The sequence below is a fragment of the Antennarius striatus genome, chromosome 8 (assembly GCF_040054535.1).
Source record: "Antennarius striatus isolate MH-2024 chromosome 8, ASM4005453v1, whole genome shotgun sequence".
NCBI classification, from domain to species: domain Eukaryota; kingdom Metazoa; phylum Chordata; class Actinopteri; order Lophiiformes; family Antennariidae; genus Antennarius; species Antennarius striatus.
The window spans coordinates 23351067-23371704 of record NC_090783.1 but is presented as its reverse complement, the minus strand read 5'-3'; the positions used below and the strand labels follow the sequence as shown (position 1 = coordinate 23371704).

At 40.1% G+C, this 20638-nt stretch overlaps 1 protein-coding gene across 2 annotated transcripts; it reads left to right on the top strand.

Annotated features, from left to right (window-relative positions):
* The first annotated feature begins 568 nt into the window (after positions 1 to 568).
* Positions 569 to 20520, top strand: pds5a (PDS5 cohesin associated factor A). Of its 2 annotated transcripts, none has more exons than XM_068320626.1 (33): positions 569 to 699; positions 1622 to 1774; positions 8149 to 8352; positions 8464 to 8550; positions 8643 to 8740; positions 8926 to 9052; positions 9500 to 9580; positions 9706 to 9846; positions 10220 to 10335; positions 10464 to 10558; positions 10680 to 10825; positions 10948 to 11099; positions 11478 to 11591; positions 11838 to 11919; positions 12026 to 12074; positions 12194 to 12333; positions 12862 to 12977; positions 13524 to 13629; positions 13817 to 13977; positions 14197 to 14320; positions 14418 to 14576; positions 14724 to 14792; positions 14917 to 15053; positions 15289 to 15412; positions 15641 to 15845; positions 15959 to 16073; positions 16404 to 16536; positions 16851 to 16970; positions 17253 to 17315; positions 17479 to 17627; positions 17738 to 17819; positions 17897 to 18159; positions 19571 to 20520. In XM_068320626.1, exons 2-33 carry the CDS (start codon positions 1661 to 1663, stop codon positions 19572 to 19574), a joined length of 3876 nt encoding a protein of 1291 aa, XP_068176727.1. In that variant the 5' UTR covers positions 569 to 699; positions 1622 to 1660; the 3' UTR covers positions 19575 to 20520. The 2 variants fall into 2 exon arrangements, with proteins under 2 accessions (XP_068176727.1, XP_068176728.1); XM_068320627.1 differs by lacking the exon at positions 569 to 699 and adding an exon at positions 859 to 925.
* Positions 20521 to 20638: the final 118 nt, after the last annotated feature.

Genomic DNA, 20638 nt, shown 5'->3' with positions numbered 1-20638 from the left:
ATACATAGATATACATATACAGAAAAAGGGAAGATTTTTGAGAATTTGTTGGGGTTTGATCACCGTTGGAAGTAGCCACAACGCACTTATTAAAAAAAACAAAATAACCATATGTTTTGTGGACGAACCAGATAAAAACGCACGGATGTTGAATGTAAAGAAAACATATAAAGGAATGTCATGACTGGGATTGTGGTGGTTTGGGAGCTCTGTAGCGGTCAGAAGTTCTGGTACTCTAATTTGGTGTCATATAAGTCTAGTGGAGAAATGTCACACACCCTGACATATGACTATTCTATACACAAATAAACTGTCACTGATAGTGGTCAAATGGTAATAACATATTTAGATGTTATAGACACAAACTATATGTGCCTTTTAAAAAATATTGTATTGATTATTAGAACTTGTTGTATTGTAATGTTCAATATTAGAAGTGGCATACTTGATATTTTATGTTTGTATATTAATCTACAAAGACAACGTAAAGTAGAACTGGAAGGTCGTGAAGGGTTCCGTGTTAAACTGTTTCTGACTCCCGCCATGAATTTTCTGTTGCAGTACCCGTGTGATACCGAAGGGGGCGCTATGTACTCATCCTTCGCACAGAACACTGACTGACTGAACGGAGGGAGCTTTGTGCCGAAAACTAAACCCAACCAGTGTCAGACTAATGAATTAAAACGGCCAACTTGAGAGGTAAATACTAGCGAGGAGACGCTTGGCAGATATCCAGCGGGTTTATCCGAAGTTGTGTATTCGAAAATATATTCATTTCGTATTTGTTAGTGCATTCTAAATCCTCTGTGGAGGCAAGTTGGTGGTGAGAGAGGAGTGCTCAGGGCTACGGTAGCAGCCCTTCTTCGATTGTAAACTAGCGGTAGTACGGAGCCATGCGTTGAAGTTGAAAAAAAGACAGTAACAAGTAAAGCTGCTTCGTTTTTAAACTTCACAAAGTACTTGTATTTGTTGTAAAACGCAGGAACTGAACACGACCGTGGCTATTTTGCCATAGACGAACGGATACTTGACTTCCTCTGTGATTGTGTGTAGCTGCTGATGTGATGGGTACCTGAATAGTTTGCGGCCTAGGATAGCAAAAGTAGGCTAGCATGTTAGCTAGTGATGCTAATACATATTAGCCACTCAGTGCTAACAGTTCCTTCAAATGTTAGCTGCTAGCCAATGATGTTTGCTCTGTGCGTAGCTAGCTAGCTAATTTCATAACCTGCAGTACATACACCGAACTACTTGTGTTGTTTTTAATTTTTTTTCCTGACAGCGTAGCGGATCAGATGGCTGCACTGTTAGCGAAGTAGAAGCGGAGATAGTTTGTGTGGGTAACGATAGACAATGCTTGATGAGAAATTTACGGAAAATATGGGTGATGTTTTAGCTGGAGTGTCTAGCGTGCAGTCTGATAACATGCACAATGCTGGGTTTGACCTGACTTTCTGTACAAAAAGTGTTTTTCATCAGTATGTTATTAAACATAAAGGAACGTTGTTAACAATTCTGACGTCCAGAATTGATGATTGTCAATGGAAAATGATGCTTAAATGTAGGTTTTTGGTAAGTGCGATAGCATGGTTGTGTTGAACTTTTGTTTTCTGACCCATAGAGGCCAGTAGAAGACCGTGTGGATCACACATAAACAAGCATGGAGTTCCCACAACAGCAGAAACCGGCGGGGGATGGAAAAATCGTCTATCCGCCCGGGGTGAAGGAGATTACTGACAAAATCAGTAATGATGAGGTGGTCAAACGATTGAAGGTAGGCCGATGTGGTTTCCTTGTGGTAAAGAGATGTATTACCAATCAACCTTATTGATCAGTGTCCAGCATCTGGCACCAAAAACCCTTCTAAGTTTGTGAACTGTAGCGTGTTAAACCTTTCTTTTTTATTGTAGGCTGTGTTCCCCGAGTTATGGTTGAAATCTGCCAGTCCCCCAATAATATTCCGCAGGCAATAATCACGATAATTGTTTTGTGTAGTAGTGTTTCAGTAGCTGGATGCTGTGCAAGAGATATTATAATATTTTCCGCACTATAAGGCACACCTAGAAGCCTTTAATTTACTCAAAAACTAACAGTGTGCCTTATAAGCCAGTGGGCCTTATAAGTTTTAAAATAGGCCATTCATTGAAGGTGTGCCTTATAGTCCGGTGCACCTTATAGTGCGGAAAATACTGTATTCAGTTGTACTGAGCTCTTAATATTATCTTCTTCTGGTTCGAAAATGAAAAAAAATGGGATGCTGCCAGAAAGCAACACAAGAAGTTCAAATATGTTGAAGCTATATTTACTACAAGAGCTTAATACAATAAGCCTTGTTTGGTTTTATGGTTTGTTTCATCCAATGGATGTGATATATTTAAAAAGGAAACTGATATTCAGTACTATTTGATTGGAGAAATAATCGTCCCAGTTTACTTGACAGTTAATACATGAGTGCTTTGAGTATCGGGAAAAGAATGCTAGAATTCTAGATCTGTTGAATCAAACATATCTGTTACTACAGTTGTTGGAATGCAATTTAACAGATTAATCAAGATTAAGGAAACAATATTTTCTGATACTTTTCATGACTTGGTTTAATGAGGAATCATTTTTATCAGAAAATTTCTATCTTTCTTTGTTCTTTAGTAAAGAGTTGAGCAGACTGTAACACAGAGTTAATATTGTTTGTTTTGGGTGGGGTTTGCTTTGGGCCTTGTCCTCCTAAAAACAAAGTACTTGGACATAAAATGAGTGTGCAGAAAGTACTGTAACTAAATGGAAAGCAATGCTTGTGCAGTGGCATTTCAGCTTTGCGAGTGCACTCACAGTACCTAAAAGTAGAAAACCCTGGTTTTAGTCCTATTTAAAGGAACAGAATTGGGCAGCTGTAGCTCAGTCCACTGGGTCTTAGGTACTGGAGGGTGGCTGGTTCAAGGCCCATGTGGACAAAAAGGTTAGGAGTGTGGGCTGGCAGTGGAGAAGTGCCATTTCACCTCCTGAACACTGCCAAGCTGCCCTTGAGCAAGGCACAGTTTCCTTCCAGAGTTGCTTATTGGGGCGCCCCACAAGGTAGCTGCACACTGCTCTACTTGTCACCATTATTTACATGCATTATTTCCCCTTGATGTGTTTCGGGCCTGTATCCTACGTGTGTGTGTACATACACATATACATCCTTATATAGACACATTATTTACATATATACATGTAAAAAGTACTAACCAGAGTGTAAAAATGATTATCCCCTACGGGGAACTAATGATGGGATCTTTAATCTTTAAATAATTCAACCGTTGAAATGATCTTGGATAATCATGTCTTGTGTGCTGGGGATAAATATTACAAGTACTGTAACTAGGTGTCTCACACACACAAGTTGTTTGACTGTAAGCAGTGGGTGGAAAAATCCTCGTTCACATTTCAACTTTTTTCCATACAATATAGAAATGTAGTAACTGTCTGACGTTGTGGTAGACAAACATTGGAAAGTATTTTACAAAGGCTGGAGCAACTGGTTTTAGACATGCTTTATCAAAAGGAATGTACAGGTTCACCTTGCGGGTATGTGGAACTACAATACACTGGTTTCTTCTAAATTTGGACAAATTTATACAAAATCATGGTTATAAAGACTCTTGTAAATGTTGATTGTTGCAGAGCAGTTTTTTTAATTGAAAGAAATGTCTTCATGTATACCACACAAATACCTTCTCCAAACATATTTTTTGGATGCTTTTGTCCTTTTACTGTGTGATAGTCTGTCAGTTTGCATATGGGGAAGACATGGGAAAAGATAAGCAGAATCAAACCTTTACCTCCCACAAGATGACTGTAGCCTGAATATATATGGAGCGTAAGCTCTGCCTACTGAGCCAGACGTGCCCCCTGAGCAGGTGTTTCTGAAGCATGGACCTGCTGCATGATAACAAGGCTAATGTTACCTACATAGAAAATCACATGTGTCTATGAAGCTTATAATTTCTAAATGTGTAAATGTACAAGTGCTTTATTATGTGGGAGTCGGTGATTACATTTAGTGGCCAGTCAAAAAGGGAAGAAATGACCAACTTCTCTTTGGCTCCAATGTTTTACAAGTCTGCTTCACTGTCAGACTGTAATCTTCTGCATTGGATGATACGCACATCTGTGGTTTCTTGTCTGTGGTTTCTAGTCTTTGTGTTGGTATTTTGGGATTGATTGCATGTGGTTGACCAACATCTTGGGATCATGCGTTTTTTTTCAATGTGGTAAGACAAGATACAAATTACTTCAGCCTTTATCAATATTTTCTTCATTTTACTCAATTCTAGCTTAGAATTCCCAATTGTCCCCTAATATGGAAAAAGCTGACAGTTTTCTGTATTTACATTACAGTGTGATTGTTTCATGTTCTCCTGTCATGGTCAAGCATTCATATGTGTTCTGCTCAGTTTACTAAATTTAATGAAAATACAATTCTGCATATGAAATGTAGAGGGGTAACTCCAGGAACTTCATTTAAAACGGCAGTCCTTAAGCCTGAGCAGCGCATCACGTTTGATTCTTTGGAGCAAAGTGCTGCTGCTCCTGTTTTACATCATCAGTGCAGCCTCATGGCTGTTATGCTGATGGGATTTGCAGAACTAAAAGTAAAGTTGTCTCAGCCACGTCCCTTTTTACATGTTGTTGCAACAGCTTGGCAATAAGTCTTTTTTTATTGAACAAATCAGTTACAATTGAACATTACTAGCATAACAGTATTTCATTTAAAAGACAGATGTACAAAGGGCACCTCCAAGGTGGCCAAAATATCATCCTTTTAAAAATGTGTCACCACACCACCTGTAAGCACATAACCTGCCACTACCCAACCTGGACCTTGTACCAGTGTGAAAATGCTTATGGCTCCTTTCCTACCAAGGGGAGGTAAGTTAGCCCTACAAATAACACTGGCACAGCTGCACCTACTGACAAGGACAGAATGACAGGTTTTGACCGCCAGAGACAAAATGCTCCTGCTGGCACCGCAATACAGATATAAAGTTTGCTGTAGCAGTAAATACAAATATAAAATCATTTACGCAATACATCTTGAAGCTCTTGGACCACGATTAATGTAAAAGAAATGCTTACACTATTTGGCCAGGATGATAGTGAAACTGTTGGAATGTTAAAGATGTACAGTTGTGTATGTATGTAGGAATAATTTTGCAGGGTGTGAACTAAAATGTCACATGAACATTTATAAAAATTGATTGGTCAATGCCCGGCAGAATAACCTTGAGAACGTATGGTCCAGTGATAGAAACTGACCTGCAGAAAAGTAGGTCATCCATCATGTAGAGTCAGTACTACATGGCTTAAGTCTGTTTTCCAAAATAGCAAGTTCTATCTGGAAAGATGCATCCTCACTTGACATACAGTAGGTCGAATTTTATTCTAGTCCTTGTTCATTTTTTGTTGGTTATCCTGCTGCTACGATAGCTACATTATATTTAACACATATACTGTGGATTGTTTAGGCTACAAATGGCTTTTTTTTTTAAAGGAAAAATACATTCTGTGTTGGAGGGATCTGTTACCTTAGTTGTTATTGTTTGAAATATAACCCAGAAAGGACAGTCAAGTAACCAAGTAACAGATCAGAGATCTTATTTCCAGGTAAAAAAGAGAACTGCTGTATTTACTGAAGAGTACAGTATTTTCTGGACTATAAGGCGCACTGGACTATAAGGCGCACCTTCAATGAATGGCCTATTTTATAACTTGTTCCATATATAAGGCACACTGGATTATAAGGAACACTGGATTATAAAGCGCACTTTTGGTTTTTGAGAAGATTAAAAGCTTTTAGGTGTGCCTTTTAGTACTGAAAGTACTGTATATGTCCCTAACTGAGCATTTGAAATGCAACTTGTGTTTGTTCTAACGCTAAGCACAAAACACCACAACTTCTGTGGAGTCTGACATTTTACATATTTACAGATTAAGCTAAAATTCTGTCCAAATAAACTACAACAAATGAAGGATGCTCACAGCTCAACCCCCCCACACACACAGTTTTTCTCCATGTAGAGAACCTTCGCCAGCTGGGTTGTGACTGTTTTCTGCTAGAAACAGCAGACGTGGGGAGGGTGTCTGTGTCTGTGTGTGTAAATGTGCGTTTGTAGGAATTAGTGTGGAGCTCTGCAATCTGATCGAGCCGTTGGCCCATCCCCCAACCCTGCTGGCTGCTCGGTGGTTAAGAGAGCTTCGCTGCTCCGCCTTGCCTCTCTTACACACACGCACACACACACACACACACACACACACACACACACACACACACACACACACACACACACACACACACATACACACACACAAAGTCATTACTCTTCTAGAGGAAGTGGTAGGGTAGGTTAAAGTAGATCTGAACAATATGATAGGAGAATTTTATTGGAGTAATGTTTATTCTATGCATTTCATTTTCACTGACAAAAATTTGGAATATTTCTTATAGTGGATTGTGTTTCCTTACATTTGTAGAATGCTACTCGGGTTAATATTGAACTCCGTAATAACATCAGTACTGCTACAAAGTCACTGTAAAACAATCTGTGCCACATTTCGGTACCAAAAGCCACCTTTACAGTCTTTAAAGGTGGTACTGGTGATGAATTTCACATGGGCTTTCTGCATGAACGTATTGAAGGTGTATTGGGGTCTATTGTGTTCTACCTCTGTTGCGGGAGCCAACAGTTGCACACCTGTGTAAACATGAGGTGTAACGGCAGGAATAGGGGTATAACTTTTGTATGATATAAATGGAAATCAAGATGAACCATTTGTTTTTACTTGTAACCACAATAATGTCAGTGTTATAAACGTTGGTATCTTGTGGGATGCAAAGAAGTCTTGTTTTATGAGTGCTTATGAATAGCAGAGAGTAATATCAACCAAAGAAATGTATGAAGTGGGTTTGCAATGGTTCGGTTTGAATTCCTAAATAAAGAGCTGGGGGTTGAAGAAGATGAAGGATATCCAGTCTGTGAACGCTGCTGTCAGAAAGCTGCTGCTAAAGTCTTCAATGCATTTTCTGTCGACACTTGACTGAGTCAAGGAGACAAGTAACTGAATGCGACAGACTTTCTGTTTTTTATGTCTGAACCCAACGTATACCTGCCCGCCAGGGTTGCAACAGTTAATGGTTTCACAATATACAACGGTATGAAATTTGAGGATCATCAAACCACAGACATTTCATTACGCCAGCTTGGGAAGGCGATAGAAACTCCATTAGTCCTCCACTGCTTGTCAGGCAGTGCAAAGAGAGCCTTAACTCACATGCACAGCAAAGGGAGGAAAGATTGATTTTCTGAGCCTATAGTGTGGCAATTTACTTTTTCAATTTCAGTAGGTTCAAAAGTGAACTGTACTTAGCTTTATTTATATGAATAATATTATTTTCATACCAGGGCATGCTTTTTGCACCACAATGCCTTATATACAGTATTTTCCACACTATAAAGCGTGCTGGACTATAAGGCACACCTTCAATGAATGGCCTATTTCAAAACTTTTCCTATATAAGACACACAGGATTATGAGGCGTGCTGTCAGTTTTTGAGAAAATTAAAGGCTTTTAGGTGCGCCTTATAATGCGGAAAATACTGTACTTGGTCTACAGCAAGGCCTACGTAGGTGCTATGTGTCAAAATAACATCTATATGGATGGCAGGACCCAGCAGGACATTGCCGGTACTGCTTGTACCAACTTAATTCTTGACTTCTTTCCTTCGTCCCATAGTGTATCCTGGTGGAATGTTTTCCGTGGGTACATTAAGCACATGGCATGGCACATCCAGCTATCCACATGACGTAAAACTAAACATAGTTCAGGAGAAAAGGCCGTGTTCTTCTGCTCTTGGCACCTGTTCTGTTGCCCTTTGTTGGCATTTGGTAGTGAATTAGCTACTGGTTGAGCTACAGTAGTTTATTTTATTTATTTATTCATTAATTTATGTACTGTTACAATCCCCAAAGGGGAATTAAGAATGCACACTAGTATGTTAGTCAATAAAAGTTGACTGCAGGTTGTATTTTATTCAGTTTATTAGGATAATTTTAATTTTGGTTCATTCAAGATGTTCTAATCTCACCACCCAACCTTGTTGGTCTATTCCACAGATGGTGGTGAAAACCTACATGGACATGGATCAAGACTCTGAGGAGGAGAAGCAGCAGTATCTAGCCCTCGCGCTCCATCTCGCCTCAGAGTTCTTTCTCAGGAACCCCAATAAAGACGTACGGCTACTGGTGGCCTGCTGTCTGGCTGATATCTTCAGGATCTATGCTCCTGAAGCCCCGTACACCTCCCACGACAAACTCAAGGTTATAAACTGTTTTGAGAAAACTGCAGTCATCATTTTTATGACCAAATCCTACCAACGTTAACATTTAAGGAAGTGACTCAAATGTGGTGTTTTCTCATCTCGTGTCAAGGACATTTTCCTGTTCATCACCAGACAGCTAAAGGGGCTGGAAGACACCAAGAGCCCTCAGTTCAACAGATACTTTTACCTGCTTGAAGTGAGAACCCAAGTTCTTTCCTTTTAAACTTTTTTTTTATATATATACAGACTGCTGATGAGGGAATAACGTTGTCTTTTTTGATTCTCCAGAACCTGGCATGGGTCAAGTCCTACAACATATGTTTTGAGCTGGAGGACTGCAATGAAATCTTCATCCAGCTTTTCAAAACGCTCTTCTCTGTCATCAAGTAAGGCCCATAATATCACTCTGGATGTGTCTTGTGTTCATTTTATCCCCCTTAACAACATGTGTAGTGAGGGTAACAATGAATAAAATGCCTTTATTTGTTTTTGCTTTGCTATTTTTGTCACGTTTCATTAGATCCCACCTCAAAATGTACCTTTGCGTGTCCCTGTGTGTATTTTTCTGTAGTAACAGCCACAACCAGAAAGTGCAGATGCACATGATGGACCTGATGAATTCCATCATTATGGAGGGAGATGGAGTCACACAGGAGCTGCTGGATACCATCCTCATCAACCTCATCCCTGCACACAAAGTAGAAAACAGAAAAAAAACCCAATCATATACTGTTTTGCCCCCCAGTAATTTTTTCATGCATGCTTTATATGCATCCTAAAAAAATGTTTTTAAACCTTGCTTGTTTTTCAGTAGATTTTTGGATTTGGCATTTTAAAAAAAAGTCTAGAATATATGCTATATATATTTATTTGTCCAGCATCTTGTGTGTAACACAAAACACAACAATATGTTTTATCATGGTGGTTATTGTAATCTGGAAAAGAAAGTGATCTATTTTGGGATACAATAATTTTTAAAAAAAATTTTTTTTTTTTTCTAATACAATTTTAGAATATGACAGATTTATCTTACATCTCATGCTTGTTTTTTGTATTTTTATTAATTACTAACAAAAAGTTTTTATATATTGGAGGATGTGTGACTAAGGCTGCACCAACTAATCGTCTCACTTCTCTTTGCACAGAATCTAAACAAGCAAGCCTATGATCTTGCCAAGACTCTGCTGAAGAGGACCGTCCAAACAATAGAGACATGCATTGCAAATGTGAGTAGCAGATTAGCCACTCATGTATTTTGAGTTTGCCTGTAGTTTTGTCATCAGGCTGTAACTGCATAAGTTCCTGTCTGTCAATACAGTGCCTCATGTTTTAAATGTTTTGTTTTTCGCAGTTCTTCAATCAGGTGTTAGTGATGGGCAAATCATCAGTCAGTGACCTTTCGGAGCACGTCTTTGATCTCATCCAGGAACTGTTTGCCATCGACCCGATGCTGCTCACGTCTGTCATGCCACAGCTGGAATTTAAGCTTAAGGTTGAAACACAGTCACCTGGAAACACAGTTAATCTGATGAAATGAAATACACTTTGCTTAATTGAGCTCAGTGTCCAGGTTGAAATGAGTTACAACTTTCACCAGCACAATAATTTTGAGATAATGGCAAACTTGAGGTCAATCTTACAGTAGGCATCACATAAACAAAGATAATGCAATTATTGTCACAGCCCTGACTTTTGAAAAGTAAACCGAATTTAAACCGGATCGTTCACACTCACATTCATACCTATTTTTTAAGTCAAAGCAGCCAAATAATGTGAATGTTTTTTGTCTGCTCTTTGCATTTGTTTGGAAAATGAGCTTGAAAACTGTTCCATGCATTTTAGCGTTTTTCTTTTTGTCCTTGCAGAGCAACGATGGGGAGGAGCGTCTGGCTGTTGTACGGTTGCTTGCTAAGTTGTTTGGGGCCAAAGATTCAGAGCTTGCCTCACAGAACAGACCGCTGTGGCAGTGCTTCTTAGGACGGTAAGACACACGTACACACTGATGCTATAATCCGATCAGTCAGACTCCATCGTATTTGCTTACCTGATTTATCAAAGAATTCTTTAATTATGCTGTTTTCATCATGAGAAACGGATCTTTCTCCCCAGCTTCAACGACATCCACGTTCCTGTCAGACTAGAGTGTGTCAAGTTCGCCAGTCACTGTCTCATGAACCACCCAGATCTGGCCCGAGACCTGACAGGTGGGCTTTCTCATGTTTGATCAGCTCACCGATTCTTCCTTTCACTCTCCTTTCTTTTTAACACGTTATCCTCCAAACAGAAATGTGGATCAAATGCTTTCTCTCCATATTGTCTTATCAGAGTATCTAAAGGTGCGTTCCCACGATCCGGAGGAAGCTATCCGTCATGATGTCATCGTCACCATCATCAATGCAGGGAAGAAAGACCTCAACTTGGTCAATGACCAGCTGTTGAGCTTCGTTCGTGAAAGGACCTTGGACAAGAGGGTGAGATGAGTATATAATCATACGTAACGGCAGTGTTAAAGACACAAGAGTAAGAGATTGCTTTCATTAAATGTACTAATGTTTTTTTTCACGTGACATTGTTTTTCCTCTCTTTCCCCCAGTGGCGTGTGCGTAAGGAGGCCATGATGGGCCTAGCTCAACTTTATAAGAAATACTGTCTGCATCATGAAGCCGGGAAAGATTCAGCCCAGAAGATCAGCTGGATCAAAGACAAACTGCTACACATTTACTATCAGAACAGCATCGATGACAAGTGAGCAAATGCACACATATGTTAAAGTCATTCATGCTTCAAAGAACACCGTTGTCAATCAGTTAAATTTGTTTTTTATGTCAAATAAAGTAAGATAAGGTTAAAGAATTTAACATCAAAAGTGAAAGTGACAACCATCCTCAGGACTTAACAACATGTATTAACATGTTTCTCTCCTTCTGTTTTCTTTGCTGCAGAGTTTTGAATACATCCAATAATATTCAGTGTTTTAACCACTTTAACTCCCTGACCTTTGAAACCTGTGACAAAATTCCAGATTTCTGTTTAAGATTTTGGATGTTTCAACTCATGTCAGCATTACTTAGTTTACTCGTGTATGTCTGTTTTTACATAATTCACAATAACTTCTCTCTACAGGTTGTTAGTTGAGAAGATCTTTGCTCAATACATGGTCCCTCACAATCTTGATACAGAGGAGAAGATGAAGTGTCTGTACTACCTGTATGCCTGCCTGGATACAAACGCTGTGAAGTCAGTAAACCTCAGACTGTTAAGAGCAAAACACATATTTTAAATTGCACACTTGCAGACAAACCTGAACCCCTCGTTTCCACCTTTTTAATGATGAAAAGACAGCACCATATTTATGTTCACTGTGACAGTAAACACCCTGATGGAACAACAAATGCATTTCTCAATGACAGGATATTGATTTTGTCACTTCCCCTCTCTCACCTGTCTTTCCTGTCTTTCTTGATTTATCTGGTTTCTCTTAAGGGCACTCAATGAGATGTGGAAGTGTCAGAATATGTTGCGAGGTCTTGTCAAAGAGCTGCTGGACCTCCACAAACTGCCAGTTGTGAGTTATCGCACTAGTACACAAACACCGATGAAACATAGAAACCCACCGTCTTGTCCGTGTGTTGTGATGCTTTTTTTTTTTTCCTCCCTTTTTCTCCTGGCAGTCAGAGGCCAATAACACAGCCATGTTTGGGAAACTGATGAGCATTGCAAGTAAGTTGGATGCTTAAAGTTTGTTTTTGTTTGTTTTTTTCCAGCACATAAGACCTATCATTTCTTAAATGGGAAGTAATCTTTACAGATTCATAATATTTCAAACTGTGTGCTTTCAGAGAATCTGCCCGATGCTGGTAAGGCCCAGGACTTCATGAAGAAGTTTAACCAAGTCCTGGGTGAGGATGAGAAACTCAGAGTCCAGCTGGAGACGCTCATCAGCCCAACCTGCTCGTGCAAACAGGCCGAGATCTGTGTGGTGAGAAGACACACACACTTACCCATTTTAGATACAGGCTTGTAACATTTTGAGCTGGAAAAACACACTAAAGCTCAATGTTTTAGCTTCTTTTGCCTGCAGGATCCAAGGTGACATCAAAGTAGCTTTAACTTTCAGAGAACTGTGAGATCATATTTTAGCCTTTTTGTTTATTTTTTTATTTTTTTCAAAATAAATCTACTTTCACAATTGATATGAATTCATTTCCCCCCAAAAAATATATTATAGTGTCAAAAAATGTGAAGCTATAAAATAGTTAGCTGCATCAAGAACAGTCTTGGTCCATATCTTATTGATACTTGACCTTCTTTTAGACATAAGAGAGAAAACCATGCAGCTTCTATGCTTGTTTTTATCCTTGTGATGTTAATAAGTTCTCATTATCAATAAAGACCAAAAAAAAATCACCATGTTTGATTTTCAGCAGAAGTTGGTGTAAATGTTTATGCACAAGCACAGTTGTGTGATTTTGAGATATAATCGGTGCGCTGTTTGTAACGTCTGCAGAGGGAGATCACTCGGAAGTTGACCTTTCCCAAACAACCCACCAACCCATTCCTGGAGATGGTTAAATTCCTGCTGGAGCGCATCGCCCCAGTCCACATCGACTCTGAGGCCATCAGGTTAGAAAAGATTTCGCAAAGTATTAACAGTGGAGGTCAAACCTCACAACAACCCACATGCATAAGCAGAAGCTTAAATTTTAACATCAATAAAATGGGGTAAATAATTTTGATTGGGATTGAAGGAGATGGGATTGAATTGTATATGTAGGTCTGTTTTTAGATTTGTGTTGCTAAAGTGCAGCAGTCAAAGCGGCAGACGGACCACAAGTCCGTTTTCCTCTTTCTGGACGAAGGAAGCTCCCTGTGTCATTGTGCAACACCACCATCAGGCTTTTCTCATTCACTGAGACACCTAGTGGTGGGTAGGGGTACTCGCAGGCCTTGGATGAGAAATGGGTTTAACCCTTTTTGCTTTCTGGAAAAACCCCATTATAGAGAGGAAATGCCACACTGAACGGCTTCTACTGGTTATTTTATGTCATATTTTGTGTTTTCTTATATTTAAAAACATCTGAAAGTGGTCAATTTTTTAATGTAATACACATGGGCTTAGATTAATTTAGTCAAGGGATGTTTTCAGTTGTTTTTTTTTTTGTCATTTAGCGCCCTCGTCAAGCTGCTGAACAAATCTATTGAAGGCACAGCCGATGACGATGAGGAGGGTGTCACCCCTGATACAGCCATTCGATCCGGCCTGGAGCTACTCAAGGTATCACGCATATGGAACAAGCATGCTGTAATAGAAGGAAGGAGACGGCCAAATTAACCGCACATTGAATTAGGAGCGTGTGACTCATTATTAAAAGGCTTAAACAGGGAGATACTGGATCTGTTTGAGTTGCTGAACGCACGAATGCGAGAAAGTAAATTGTTTTCTACCATTTCGCTGCACCTAGGTCCTGTCCTTCACACACCCCACAGCATTCCACTCGGCAGAAACCTTTGAGTCTTTGCTTCAGTGTTTGAAGATGGAGGATGAAAAAGTGGCGGAGGCGGCCATCCAGATCTTCAGGAATACAGGGCAGAAGATTGAGACGGAGCTGCAACAGATCCGATCGTAAGATAGAAATGATAGTGATATTAAGTGCTAGTAAGAAATTTAGCTTCATTTTATATTTATTGGATGATTATCTCATCCTTCAGTGATGCCTCATAACACTAAAGGTGAAAGGTATGAAAATAAGAGAGTGCTACTGCGTAAAGATGCATTAAGCCACACCTTCTCTCTATAGTAAAACTTTTTCTTCTTCCTGACATCTGCTCATGTGTCCGTCAGGACTCTGATACCCATCTTACATCAGAAAGCCAAGCGGGGGACCCCTCACCAGGCCAAGCAGGCTGTTCACTGTATCCATGCCATCTTTAACAATAAGGAAGTGCAGCTGGCCCAGATCTTTGAGGTGGTACAACATTTCCTAATTTAGTACATTTTTAATAACTACGCTCTGATAAGACGTATTTAACCTCTTTTTGTTGTCGTCTTTCCTTCATCTCCAGCCTCTGTCACGAAGTCTTAACGCCGATGTCCCAGAACAGCTCATCACCCCCCTCGTGTCTCTGGGCCACATATCCATGCTGGCCCCAGATCAGTTTGCTTCACCAATGAAGTCCATCGTGGCTAATTTCATTGTCAAGGATTTGCTCATGAATGACAGGGTGTGTGTGTGTGTGTGTGTGTGTGTGTGGTTCAAACTCTGTATAAAGCTGCAGACACACATATAATAGCACACTTTGCAGACGTGTGTACTTTTGTTATGCAAAGCCCAGAGTTAGACTGACTGTAATGTGTCTTTGGGTCTTCAGTCAGTCGGGAACAAGAATGGGAAGCTGTGGACCACCGATGAGGAAGTTTCACCCGAAGTCTTAGCTAAAGTAAGAGATAAACCCATCTGTGGCCTCCACTTATACACACGCACAATTTAATAAAGAATCAACTACTATCGAGTGTTTTTAATCACAAAACAACATTCTTTCTTCTACTTTCTTGTTCTCACAGGTTCAGGCCATCAAGCTCCTGGTACGTTGGTTACTAGGAATGAAGAACAACCAATCCAAGTCCGCCAACTCCACCTTGCGGCTGCTGTCGGCCATGTTGGTTAGCGAGGGAGACCTCACAGAGCAGAAGAAGATCAGGTAAGTTAAGGAAGACCCAGTGGGGTGGGCATGCAGAGGTTTGGGTTCAAACCTCAGTTGAAGAAACCTTTTCCAACCATTCTGATGCATGATAAAAGTTATTCTTAAATATTCTTTTAAATTTCTTGAATTATTCATTTCAAAATCTTTGGGTGCAGTGAGATGCACTACTTTAATTTGTCTTATATATCGTCTTATCTTTTTGCCCTTTTACACAATGTCTGCCTCCTTGCAGTAAATCAGACATGTCTCGGCTGAGGTTGGCCGCTGGAGCAGCCATTATGAAGTTGGCCCAGGAGCCCTGTTACCATGACATCATCACGCCTGAACAGTTTCAGCTCTGCGGCCTCGTTATCAATGTCAGTTTCCCCTTTACATCCTATTGGTGTAGATCTTATTATTATTATCTAACACTTTGGTACAGCCAGAGAAGGAGGGAAGAAGCTCGCTGAAACGACGTACCCGTCACTCATACTATTAGGAAAAGCTATTAGATTCATAGGTCATGTGTTTAATATACTGTATAAAGAGAAAATAATCCTACTAATCAGTGTTAATGATGATTTGATTCCACTTCCTGTGCGTAGGATGAATGCTACCAGGTCCGTCAGATCTTTGCTCAGAAGTTGCACCTCGCTCTTGTGAAATTGCTGCTGCCTTTGGAGTACCTGGCCGTCTTTGCCCTGTGTGCCAAGGACCCGGTGAAGGAGCGCCGCGCTCACGCCCGACAGTGCCTCCTAAAAAACATCTCTGTCCGTAGGGAGTACATCAAACAGAATCCACTGGCTCAGGGTCAGTGTTTGTTGCTCACACTTACCTGCTGTTGTCATTTTATTTATTGGTTCAGACCGTCAAAGATCAGAGTCCCGTTTTCATCTACTGTTTTATATTCTCTCTTCCTTCAGAAAAACTAGTCTCCCTCCTTCCTGAGTATGTTGTCCCTTATATGATCCACCTGCTGGCCCATGACCCAGACTTCACAAAACCACATGAATATGACCAGCTAAAAGACATCAAAGAGTGAGTGTTACTTGTATTCTGTGTGAAAATGTCTTTTCTTTTTGTACATCCCGCTTCAAAACAGTGATGTAATCGTCAATGCTAGTGCATAGCTTTGACCTACCCTGAAAGGTCAAAGCTATGCACTAGTCAGGTACTACTTTCAGGGTACCCTGACTTACCCTGGAAGTACGTCAGGGTGAGTCGCGGAATGTTGCCGTCTCTGACTATCTTGTCTCTTTTTTGTTTTTGTTACTTTTAAAAGACTTTTTTGATCCTGACCTGAAAAATAAGAACAGGCTGGGACTAAATCCGTGACATCACACGTGTTTGTTGCTCTTGTGCTAACAGGTGCCTGTGGTTCATGCTAGAAGTGCTGATGACCAAGAATGAGAACAACAGTCATGCTTTTCTCAGGAAGATGGTGGAGAACATCAAACAAACCAAGGATGCTCAGTGTCCTGATGACGCAAAGGCCAATGAGGTTAGTGTGTCGGCGTACAGGCTGAGATAACCAGTGAAAGAGAGATGCGGAATGACAGACGATCAAGCTCAATGTTCAAAAGCAAAAAATTAATCTCAAGGGAAAGTTGAACTTCAACCTGAATTATTCTGCTAACTAGCCATCAATCATAGAGAAAGAAAATGATGTGATGTAAACTTGACCTAAAGGATGGAGGTAACAAATTAGTGGGTACAGTTTAAGACTTAATGGATAACCATACAGACAGCAGGGTGTTATGGGTAATGTGTACTCGTAACAGAGCAGCATCTCATCAAATGTCGTTGTGATTACAGAAGCTGTACATCGTCTGTGACGTTGCTCTCTTCGTTATCGCCAATAAAAGCACCGCATGTCACCTGGATTCACCAAAAGACCCTGTCCTACCTTCCAAGTTCTTCCTCATACAAGACAAGGCAATACACACACACACACACACACACACACACACACACGACTAGAAAATATGTCTTTACTTATAGGATTGGAAAATAATCTCAACCACATCTGAAGAAAAAAAATTTAAGAGGACCATATGCACACACAGGACATCGGGTATTCCTTATATAAAGGACTTGTAATATTTAGTAGATAAATATGGACAAACATTTGTAATATTAAAGACAAATTCACGGTGGTAAAAAAAAAAAAAAAGTGGTTTAGCAGTTTGTATTTTCATCATTGTTTTCTTTCTGCAGGACTTCAAAAATGATAAAGAGTATTTGTCGACAGAGATGAGACAAATGTTGCTCACTGGAAAGGTAACTACAAAAAACACTTCATCCCTTCATGAACACTCAATATTGGGGCGCATCATGCAAGGTGGATCTGTTTTAAAAAGAAAACCATAGTGTGGGAAGGAGAAGAGAAGTGAATTAAAGATGTGATCACTGGCCTTCCACTCTTCCACTTTTCCTCCTGCAGCCCAGACCTGCTCCGGTGTTGGGAGCTGTGAACAAGCCTCTGACGGTACCAGGGAGGAGGATCTTCACCAAAACCACCATCGCCACGGACACAGTCAGTAACACCAGCACCAACTCCCACTCACTGAGCTCCTCTAACAGCAAGAACAGGTACGGAAACACTCCCCACCCCATTCCCCCCGTTTTACTGGTCACGCATACAAAAGAACAGTAATGCTTTCTGGAATTGAGGGATTTCTCAACATCTCTTGTAATAACAGCAATGAAGCGACTGAGTCACCAGAGAGCCAAGCGCAGGAAAACAACGAGAACCCCGTCATCAAGAATGACGAAGTCAAGAAGGTGAGCTCAGACACGACACTAACTGGAACTCACCTCAAATTCACGCTGACTGAGCATTCTACCTGTCCCACCCGCAGGATGAATCGAGTCAAAACAAGACCCCTGACGCTGAGACAGAAACATCGACCGTCAAGCGACGCGGCCGGCCACCCAAAACACCAGCTGCCGTTCCCACGGCGGCGGAGAAAGAGGGAGCCGCCGCGACGACGGGGAGCGGAACCGGCAGAGGAAGGAAGAGAACGGCAGACCCCAACTCCAACCCGTCAGAGTCGATGAACAGCAAGATGTCCAAACAGCCTCAGAACGATGAAGGGTCAAAGAGACAGATCGATTTGCAGAGGTGAGCGAGTGTAGAAGTTTACAAAAAAAAAAAAAGGTGCAGAAAATGTTTTAGTTTTGCCCTTAAATTAAAAATGAATTTGCCCGGTAAAGACTTCACAATATCTTTAAATGAGTGTGCCTGAATCCTGAGGTCACACAGAAGGTCTCAACTTCCTTCTTTTATCACCTTCTGTCCCTCAGGCGGCCATTTGTGAGACAAGAGTAGGAAAGATAGTCTGGAGAGGCAACAGGGAGAGCTGTAGGGGCAGTAAAATTCCCCCAGTCGGGGAGAGCTCGACAGTAGGGACGAAGCAGGCGGCGGGTTGATTTGGTCCAGCCTGTCTCTAAACATAGATCGCTCTGGTACGAGCCCCGCTCTCCCCAGCTGGGGGCCAGATCCAGTCTGTGAGCAGCGTGGCTTTACTGCACAGACCCGACGCCAAGTTCACTGTTAGCATCTGTTATCTAACAATACATTGGAACCGGATTGAGCCCCCGTGGTTCACACACTGCAAATACTGAGGTTTTGGTGGGACATTCAAGCTGTTCTGAAGTGCTGTTCTGCCAAGTACAGTATTTTCCACACTATAAGGTGCACCTAAAAGCCTTTAAGTTTCTCAAAAACCAGCAGTGCGCTTTATAATCCAGTGCGCATTAGATATGAAAAGGTTTTAAAATAGGTGCGCCTTATGGTGCGTAAAATTACACTTGATAACATGTATTTTCAATTCCTTTTTAGAAAAGTCCTGGAAAATGAAATAGTCAGGTTTTTGTCTAGTAGTGGTATCTCTGTCAGTGGAGGGGGGGGGGATGTTCAGTTTTGGTTTAAATCATGACTTAAAAATTGTAGCACCTCTGAACAAATGCGATAGAACCATCGGATGAAATACATCCTCTCATGGGGAATTTTTTTTTATTCTAGATGTTGCACTTTTTTAAACAGCATTCATCAGGGCACTTTAAGGGTTAACAATTTAATATTTTTAGCATCTGAAAAAATTGGAAAATAATGAATGATGTTATTTATTATGTTTGGGCTTGGAGACGTTATATTTCTCATAAAAAAAGGGATGGCTTTATGGGAAACATAAGGCATTTAAAAATGAAGTAAGACCTTAGTTTTAGGAATTTCAGTACCACACTGGTGAATATGTAGGTGGTTACAGGAAGCAAAACAGTTTTTAAAAAATTTGAATTAGTTATTTGGTCGTCTTATACAGTAATGCTTTTTGATGATTATTCTCAAATATTCATTTTATTTGATGGTTATTTATTTATGGTTAGATCTACTTCAGGTGCTGGCATTTTTTTTCATATTCAAGCAATAACCTAATAAGGATTATTCAGTGTTAGGTTGTTAAGCTGTGTAAAGATGTGTGAGTTTCAGCCCAATCTTCTTTAAATATTTTTATCTCCAACTTGTTTTTCAGGTAAAGAGGACGATGCAACTGAAATCATGACTGTAGAGAAACGGGCCGGACTCTTCCTCCCAAACTAAAGCTTTCATTGTACACATTATGGACCTTTCTTAAAAACACACCACTGACATCCTAGAGGGTTTTAAATACCTTATAGTCAAGATTTGAAACTTATTGTATGTAGGTCTTACTCAAAAACAACAAAAAAAAAAATCATGTTTTTCCTTTGTGTTTGTCGCTCTTTTGTGGAGCCGTTTTTAAGAAAAAAAACAGGATGGACATTTTACAAACGTTTTAATCTGGTATGATTGTTGCTTATTAAATTACCTGGGAAAAATCTTACAATCTGTGTCCTGACCTCTTCCTTCTTTTTGTGTGTCACTCTTCATTTCAACTCACCTCTTGTACTCAAGTTTTAATTTTGTACTTATCGATTTCAAAAGAACTGTTAAACTCTTTTTGAGTACCCAGGACCTTACAAGATTGCAGCTAATGATAAAAACATAGTGAAATTTGTGTATTTAACAGATGTACCATACTTAATTTTTTATAAACTTTTCGTATTTGTGTAATAACATTAACCTTGTTGTAGCATCACAAGGCCAGAGAGAAACTCTTGGTATTTCTCAGCTGCCGACCCTTTTGACTTATTCCCAGTGTAAATGGACAAGAATGCTGGAAACCCTCTTGATACTGTGTTCTATGACCTGTTAACATCAACTAAACTGGTTACTTAAGGGCTCTGAAATTGAGCTGTTTTTTCTTTATTTTGTTTTTGTACTGTTTAAGTACTTCCCTTTTGAATGCATGAATGATATTACTGTAGAAGTATGTGTTCATGTATTTTGTTATTTTTGTACAGTCATCTATTTTGTTGGCTTTTAGTGAGTGGAATCCTTGCAGGGATGCACAACACATGGCAACATTTTCTGATGTGGTTTTAAGTATGCCTATATATTTTTTATCCTCCAAAAAAAAATAAATGCTTTTTAGATGTAAACATGCAGTCCTTTTCTCTTGATAACCATGTTTATATAATAATGTTGTATTCCAAGAAAAGGGAGAACAAGAAACTTTTCA